Raw genomic sequence first — 8,419 nt, forward strand, 5'->3', positions numbered from 1 at the left:
AGTTATTTTTCACTATTTTCAAAACCTCTGGGGATGATTTAGGAGATTTAGGTATAGAACAAACTTTTGAACAAACTCAGGTGTTCCCAACAAAACTGAATGTATTAAAAAAAAAAATAACACACTTCACAACTTTTACAAAATGTCTGTGAAATTGCCCTACACACAGAGAATTCATCTCCTCCCAGAGAATTTACAGCTAGCAGAACAGCACTAGATCTTAATACTACACAACCTGAGACTATTTCATTTCTGCAACATACATTCCAAAAAACATTCTCCAAAACACAGCATTTTAATTAACACACCAAGAAAACTCCCATGAAGACCTGCTACACACAAAAGAATTGCTTTGATCCCAACGATTCTGCACGTTTCCCCCTGTTATCCTTCCTTAATTTATCAGACTAGGGCCGATTTGATATCTTTCCATTAAAAAAAAAAACAAAGAACCACCCCTCTGCTAGAGGCAGAGGTGCTGCAGAGGTGATGATAACCCTAGGAAAAGAGAAGCTGTCTCTTTAAAATGCCCTGCTATGTCCCTGATCCCACGTGGAACCAACATCAGCAGCACTTTCGCATTAACTTCAATGTGAGGCGAGATGAGGCATCATTATTTTGTATAAATAACACGAGGAGACTGCAGAATACATTCTTTGTAGGAGACAAACAGGTGAACTAAACGTGCCAGGGAAATCAGCAACCACCCGCAGATGAGGTGCCCTGCCCCTGAGCCCTTTCTGCTCTCCCTATGGAGCATTAGCTCAACCCCACAGCACTCTGAAGAATCCAGTGTAAATAGAGGAGTGAGCCACCAAGAAAACTTGAAATTCAAAAGCAACGAAAATGCACTTTATAAACCGGAAAGGTTTACTCTTTGCCTCACACATCCTAATTAGATCAGGAAAGTGACACTACAAAGGCATTACATTCCGGTCCGAAAAAAAAAAAAAAAAAAAAAAAAGGGGGAAAGAAAAAGAGGAAAAGAAAGGAGCCCCCATCTCCCCAAATCCCCCAAACACACACCAAAAAAAGCATTAAAAAAGGAAGTTATAAAGCACCACATACAGCATTTATCTTATCTAGGATCACTCCGCATTACCCCCAAGTTATACACTTTCTGCACCATCATCTCCCCCTACCTCTCTGTCCTGAAAGGGATTTTCACGTTTTCTCATTGTCGGTGGCGAGTTATAAGAGGCTTTTGCCTTTCTAAAGAATTCATCAACAAAAAAAAAATAATAAATATTAACTCCTTGCTCCCTGAAACCTTAAAACGGTATCGGGAAGACACGGGTTTTATTCTGTTACCTTGAGGAAGAAAAGGGGGAGCAGCCCCGATTTTTAGGTATTTTTTGGCATTTTTTTCTGATTTTTATTTTGTTATATGCCTCAGTTCTCCCTCCATTTTGGTTGTTTATGATACTGACAACAAGCTGTCCCTGCTCTCTCTCTCTCTCTCCGGATCTCTCCTGCTTTCAGTTAGCAAACCCCCCTCCCCAATGCAACACGACTCAGCACTTACTTGGGTTTACACTTTTCTCTAAACACACACCGATGGGGAAGGGAAAAGCTCCTGGGCTACTCGGAGGGGGAGAGCAGGCAAATTCGTTTCTTTATTACGAAAAAAAAAACTTTTGTCCAAAAAACGACTGGAAAGGGGGGTCGAGTGCCCCAAAGTCACTCCGGATTCCCCCAAAGACGCAGCCGCCAGGTCCGGGGGACACCCCACGGGTAGCCGGGTCCACGGGGGAAATTTCTGTGCGAAATTTGTCCGGTTTGAGGCGGTGAGCGAATTTATATTAATTTTTTCCCTCATTTTTCGGCACCGCGGTCTCTAATGTCTTCCGCTCCCTCTCTCGCCGCTCTCGCCGCTGTCACTGCATTCACAGCACAGGCTCCGGAGAGGCGAGGAGGGGAGGGGGCGGCCGCGCCGCTCCTGCCCCTGCCCCTGCCCCGCGGCCCCGGGCCCGGCCCGCCGCGGGGGTCGGCGGCGGGCACCCCGCGCCCTCCTGCCGTCCCCCGGGCAGCCCCGCCGCCTCGCCCGCTCCTCAGAGCTCCAACAGAGCGCCGCGGGGAGGGAGGAGAGGAGTGGAGGAAACTCCTGAGAGAGGTTTTTCTGAAAATCATCTCTTTCTCCCTCCGAGGGAGGGGAAGGGGGGTGGGGGGGGGGGGGGCACCGCTCGCCTCGCCTCCCCTCCCCTGCTTTTCCCCTCGGGGGGGTTCCGACGCGGGGCGGCGGGGGGCTGCGGGAGACGGGGGGAGAGGGATGGAAGGGAGGGATGGTTAACACAAACTTTTCCTCACTGCTCGCTGCTCCTCTCTCCTCTCCCCCCTCCTTCTCCTCCTCCCCCTTCATAATTTAAATAACCCTGATATTTCCCTGCTAAACCCCGGCGCCTGCCCCCCAAACCCGCAGCAGACTCACCGCGGGAGCCTCAGCATCCCCTCTGCGCCCCGTTTCCACCCTTTACAGTGTTCTCCGATTTTTCTGTAATTTTTTCCCCATATTTCGGGCTGGACGCGGCGGGCCTGGAAATTGTTTGCTTTCCCGTCTTTCCAGCAGCCATTGTAGTGTATGCGCTGCGGTGCAGCCCAGCCTGCCGCACACGCCGCGCCCACACCGCCCGCCGCCCACACGCACCGCGGGTTGGACGCCTCCCCCAGTCAGTCAGGGCCGCGGCCGCGCCCCGCCGCCGGCGCCTGCGGACCGCGCCGCCCGCCCCGTTGGTGGAAGGAGGCGCCGCTCACGGCCGGGGCGGGCGCGGCGCCGCCGCCATTGGCGGCCCGGCCGTGCCACTCAGCGCCTCCGGGGCGTGGGCGGCGGCGGCGCGGGGCCGGGGGGAGCCGCGGGGCCGGGAGCGGGGTAGGCTGCGCCCGTACTTAAGCGCGCTGCCCGAGCCGCTGACGTCTTTCGAATTGGAGCCGGGCTGCCCCCCTCCCGCCCCGGGCTCCCGCGGACACGGCCGGGGACGGAGGTGAGTGCCGCCAGCGGCGACCCGCGCTGTGCCCGCCCGCCGCTTCCCCTTCCCGGCCGGCGAAGGGAAGTCTCGCTCGACCTTCGCCGCCCGCGGGCCGGGGCAGCCCCGCTCGGGCCCGGCGGCGGCGGCGCGGCCCGGGCACCCCTCCCTGGCGGCAGGTGGTGCCGAGAGGAGGCGGCGGGGGCGGCCGCGGGGAACGACCCGGGGCGGGGGAAGGGGCCGCTGGGCGCCTCCGGCCGCTCCGCCGCTCCTCCGCCGCTCCGCCGCCGGGGGAAAGCAGCAGCCGGGCGGGGGGCGCTGGCCTAGCCTCCGCACCTGGACGGCCCCCGGCCCTCCCTGGGAAGCTGCGTCGGGCAAGGCGGCAGCTCCGCGGTGCTGAGCGCCCGGGCCCGCCGGCTGCCTCCTCCCGCCTCCCCCGCCGTAACAGCGATAAAAGCCGTAGGATTTTTAGTACGGCCTTGGCTCCAGGGGTCAAAGTTTTAATAAGCTGGTCTGTATTGCAGCATAATTAGCGAATTTATATCCAAATGTGTGCATTTAAAGCAGACCAAACGCTTTTCAATGGGAGGGAGCCTGTAGAAAAGTGCCCTGATGGTTTATGAACTGAAAAAGCCCTAGGGTTAAAGAGTGCTAGCAACAGCCCTAGTTCTCTGTGGTACAGTTTACAACTGTTAATGTGTTAAAGCATAATTAAGAACTGTGGAATAGACAAGCCTTTGGTTGTGGTTGGGCTCTGACCTGTAGTCCGAAAGCAGGAAGGGAAGCCCGTACATGTGCAAAACCTGGGAGGAGGGGGGAAGCTCGCTTCCTGTCCAACTGCTCATTCAGTCGCACAGCAGCATTTCGGTGTGACCTGCCTGCCCTTCCAGCTGATAATGTTTCAAGTCCTGAAGTACTGCAGGGAGGGGGAGAGAGGACGCAGGAGCTATCAGACCTTTTGGGTAGTACTAAGAACGTTTAAGCATTTGCCTGCTCTAACCTACTCGTCTTTATTAGAACCTGAACTGCCTGTTCGTTAAGTAGGTGTTTAATGGATTGTGTGCATTGTTCCTTAGACCAGGCATGGTTGCAGCCTCTGGTAGTGAAATCAAGCTGAAAGTGTCAAGTGCAGTTTGTTTAAGGAACACTGATTGTGATGGCATATCCTATGACTCACAAGTATTCTTTCAGAGAGTAACTCTGAAGTCAAACTACCACTGAACACCTTAAGGCATGTCTGCTTAGGTGGTAATATCAATGAAATGCGGAGTTATAACACAGACACAAGCAAACATCTAAAAGTCTTGTATCTGTTGTGGTGACTTAGGTGAGGCATTGTAGTATGCTGCTTTTGCTTCTAAGTTTTCCCCTCTCTCCTCCTTTTTGAAGTCTGGGATGATGCTCATGTACCTGCTTGTGTTTCCATTTGAGTTGGAAGTGCCTGATCAAAAATGCGCTTCCACCCACCAAAAAAGAGAATATTTGCCTAGCTTCTGAAATTACCTTAAGCACTGGATAGTTCTCAAAGGAAAGTGAAAGCATTTCCTGATGCCATTCATTAAAAGGCCTATTTGCAGAAGATGATCATATGGAAAGCAAAGAGTACTCCAAGCACCAGGAAAGTATATATGCACAGCTTGTAAAACCTAGGGGTTGTTTGCTGGGAATAGCTTACCCAATGAAGAAACCCTATCTAAAACATGGTTTTCTATGAGCTTCACAGAGCAGTATTTGATTTTTTAATCTAGTATCAAGCAAAATGGGCTTTTTACCGCAGACTTGCAGTTATCATTCCCTAATGTGAATAGAAACAGGTCTTAGTTAAAATTAGCATCAACGTTTTTTGGGAAAATAAACAACAAGATCAAGCTCAGTGTCCTTCATCAGCAGTACTTTAATTTGTGCTCTCTGTCCTGTGTGTCTGATTGCATTGATTCAAGCAGTCCATCTGGTCAATATTAATTTATTTTTGGTTAGATTTAGTATTTGTTTGGAACAAATACCTGCATCACTATATGTGTGCTGGAGGCAACGTATAGGAAGCTGTAAAGGAAAAGAGGGTCTACTGTTCATCTTGATGTCATCATCTTGGATCAGTGTAGATTCTTGGCACTGAACTCCGTGTCTCTCAAGCTTACAGTTCCTAGAGCCAGTGTCAAACTACTAAATGGTAAAAAATGTGATTCAAGCTGTCATACACAGTGTAAGTGGGTCTGGTCCCACCTTGCGGTGAAACCAGTTCTTTTTCTATTAAATATTTGATACAACAACACAGGAGATAGTTGGGCACTTCTTGTACCTGAGAAAGCTCAGTGAAGATACAGATGTGATCCAGCTAAGGAATAGGAACAAATCTGGAAAAGTTTACTTGTGCATTCCTCCCACATGCTATTAATTGAAGTTTCTACAGTGTGTTGGCTGTGAGCAGCTTCTATGGAGCTGTTTCTCCTACACATGGTCACTTCCTCCATGATACACAGGCTCGTATGAGAGCTGCTGCAGTGGCTCCACTCTCAGCAGGAATTCATCAGGGAGTAAGCAGTCTTGGTGATGGGCTACATTTGCCAGTGTTGTCTTGCCGTTACTGCTTTTGAAATAACACTTTGCAAAAGAAATTTGGGTTTTATTTGGCTTTTTTAAAGATAACCAAACTGTGTGTTACTAGAAGGCCTTTATTACATCCTGAAGTTCAGACTTAATCCTGAGTTACTGTTAAAAGTAGATACTTAACCTGTTTATTTTCCCTTTCTAGCCAAGGTACGAGTGTCTGTCTAGAATGTCCAGGCATGCAAAAAAGCTTAGAGATCACGATATAAATCCATGTCTAGTGGTAAGATGATCAAATTGATATTTGTCTGTACATTTCAGTGCTAAATAATGCACTTTATAGACGACTGTTTTGTGGATAACATACTTTGCATGATAGCACTTTGCATTAAAAGTTTCTTAAGACACTGAAGATGCGAAGGGCTGAAAATCATCCATTATAATAAGCATGAAATAACAAGTAATTTCCCATAAATAGGATTAATGCAAATGATAGCAATCTCTTAAATTTTCTGTCCCTAAAACCAGAGCCTGAAATCCTGGTTAGACAAGCTTGGTTATTTTTTAAAAGTCTTTTGTGAGTTATACCAAGCATCACAGTAAACAATTATTCTGTGGACTCTGTATTTACTGTCTAAAGACAGTAAGTATTCTGTTATCTCCAAATGAAATCACGTTTGGAAGTACTGACTATCCTTTGTAATAGGTGTTCCTTTGCTCTCTTTGATAGTATTCTTTAATCTGAAGAGCTGACTCCTATCTTCATAGATATTCTGGGACTTTTTAAAATATTTAAACACTGAGTACAGTAACTTCCCTCAGCTCTGAAGTATATTTTCCCCTATTAAAGGAAACAGATGCCACTACAAAATGTATGGATGACAACAACTATAAGAAGGATATGTGTACTGATTATTTTTTGAAGTACAAAAACTGCAGAAAATTCTGGGTAAGCACAGTAAACTTTCTGAATTTTACTCCCTTCTTTGCTTTGTGTACATTACTTCTGACATGCTGCTTTCTGAACCCTTCAAACTTGGTTAATGCTGACTGCTGCTGTTTTTATGGTAACTTACCAGCCCAGGTAGTCTCAGTATGTGTTGCTGGAAGACTTAAGGACATGCACATCAAAGTACTTCACTTGATTGTTCTGAGTTTACTCACTTGGATTGTGAGTCAGTGTTCTTGCAGTACCTGATGTTTTCCTCTGATTTTGAGTCGCATATTTCTAGTAATAAGTTCTCTTTTAAACAGATGCAGAGAAGAAGTTCTGAGGCAAGGTAGGGAGGGCTATCTGGTTTCCTACTGGGTTGGATCATGTTTGCTTTAACCTAATATAAATCTTAGGAAGAATTCAGTCTTATTTGGTGATAGAGAAGTATCATGAGGAACTATGTGCAGTTAAAGTGTTTTCTGCTGTTTTCTTTCCTTATACCATCATAGTAAAGAGATTGTAGCATAGCCTTTAAATACTTGTGCGAATTACAAAAAAAAAAAAGCTGTTTACAGACAATTGTGCACTAGTCTGACATAATGTAATGGGAATACTGATTGCACTGTATTCTGAAGCAGCAGGGTAAACTATCAGGTATCTTGAACTAAGAAGTAGTATGTGTAGTTATCAGCTAATCAGATTTAGAGTACCTGGGTCTTGATATATCAAGCATTTTTCTGCTAAAGAATCTTGATCATTCAGAGCTCAGGAGCAGAGATTCTGTGAAATCTGTTCTCATGGTCACTTTGTTCTATTTTCAGCATGGAATTATGATGCAAAGGAAGAGAAGTGGTGTAAAACCAGAGATGCCTTCAGCAGAAGAAAGAAAGAAAATTTTGGAAACAATGGGGAAGCCCTACTGACTAGAAACCTGAGTTGATTGACTGTTTTCACTGTACTTGTGAAGACTTAGCAGCAGCAAGTTACCGTTCTATGGACTGGATTTTACAGTTGCCGTATCTTGGATTAAAATAAGATGTTAAATTTTGAAATGTGTGAGCCTTCTAGGATAGAACTCTTCCTGGGTTTATTCATACTTCCTGTCATTGGGAACTTGGCCTCTTTATTGGAAGATGTGGGCATCAATGCAACTTGTGTAGAAAGTTTTGGAAGTAGAAACTACCTTGCTGTGAAATGCTAAGTATAAAATTAATGGGACTTGCAGAAAGATGGGGTTGGTGAGCATTGCAGTGTGGTTCTAAGACTGGAGCAGGTTTAGAAACTGGTACATGCAGCATGTTTTTTGCATTCAGCTGTTCTGCTCAATAGTATGGATTTACCATGTGTGATTTTATTGCTGTTTTCACGTGTTGTATTCTGTGTTCCCAGATTAAATAAGACTCTTCATGAACTAAAATCCTTAATCCAACAAACTTGTCATTAGGTCTGCCACTGCACTCATCAGTGACAGCAGAAGCTTGCAGTAAATCAGATCTGCAAGCTTTGCTAGTTAGAAGGTTAGAGAGGCTGGTGAAGATAAAACAGAACTCCTCGGGTCTGAGCTGAATAGTAATTTCTGTGGATAGTAAATGGATACTTTGGTGGCGGGCAGATGGGGGGGACTTGCAGACATGTAAACAGATCCTCTGAGTGACATGGCAGGTTTAACTATAGTACATCTATCTAACACTCTGGACAGCTGAAACCCTGGGTTGGAAATGCTTACTCATACAAGACTACAAAGCTCAGTTTAAACAGGTAATCTAATCTTAAATAAGGTTGATTCCTTAGCTAAATTGAACAACTAGTAAGTTTAAACAGGTTGCTGTCTAGTGGAAACTGGTTTTTACCTTTTACCTTCTGGTGTCCTGCCTTAAAAGCTTGCATCCTGTGATAAAACAGAAAAACTACTGCCATGAGCTCAGGTTCCATGTGAAATCCTTTAGTACTTACTGGGATCAACTTGGCAGAACTCTGG

General features: G+C 46.5%; 2 protein-coding genes across 3 annotated transcripts in view; one reads left to right on the plus strand and one right to left on the minus strand.

The window, feature by feature from the left end:
- PLAG1 (PLAG1 zinc finger) overlaps positions 1 to 2,635 on the minus strand; it is a 51,948-nt gene extending 49,313 nt beyond the window's left edge. For both annotated transcript variants that reach the window (XM_048286691.1, XM_048286690.1), the window contains exon 1: positions 2,429 to 2,635. The gene's annotated coding sequence lies outside the window, so the exon portion shown is untranslated. The remainder of the gene's footprint in view (positions 1 to 2,428) is intronic.
- Positions 2,636 to 2,810: 175 nt separating this feature from the next.
- On the plus strand, positions 2,811 to 7,858 carry CHCHD7 (coiled-coil-helix-coiled-coil-helix domain containing 7). Its single transcript, XM_048287137.1, has 4 exons — positions 2,811 to 2,978; positions 5,713 to 5,790; positions 6,358 to 6,456; positions 7,263 to 7,858. Exons 2-4 carry the CDS (start codon positions 5,737 to 5,739, stop codon positions 7,362 to 7,364), a joined length of 255 nt encoding a protein of 84 aa, XP_048143094.1. The 5' UTR covers positions 2,811 to 2,978; positions 5,713 to 5,736; the 3' UTR covers positions 7,365 to 7,858.
- The last annotated feature ends 561 nt before the right edge of the window (positions 7,859 to 8,419 follow it).

Source organism: Corvus hawaiiensis, chromosome 26 (genome assembly GCF_020740725.1).
Source record: "Corvus hawaiiensis isolate bCorHaw1 chromosome 26, bCorHaw1.pri.cur, whole genome shotgun sequence".
Classification (NCBI taxonomy): Eukaryota; Metazoa; Chordata; class Aves; order Passeriformes; family Corvidae; genus Corvus; species Corvus hawaiiensis.

Bases quoted from the DNA above. Each gene is read 5' to 3' on its own strand.
- CHCHD7 (XM_048287137.1), top strand. From the start codon at position 5,737: ATGTCCAGGCATGCAAAAAAGCTTAGAGATCACGATATAAATCCATGT. The intron at 5,791-6,357 runs GTAAGATGATCA...CCCCTATTAAAG, and splicing joins ATATAAATCCATGTCTAGTG to GAAACAGATGCCACTACAAA. The intron at 6,457-7,262 runs GTAAGCACAGTA...TTCTATTTTCAG, and splicing joins AAAACTGCAGAAAATTCTGG to CATGGAATTATGATGCAAAG.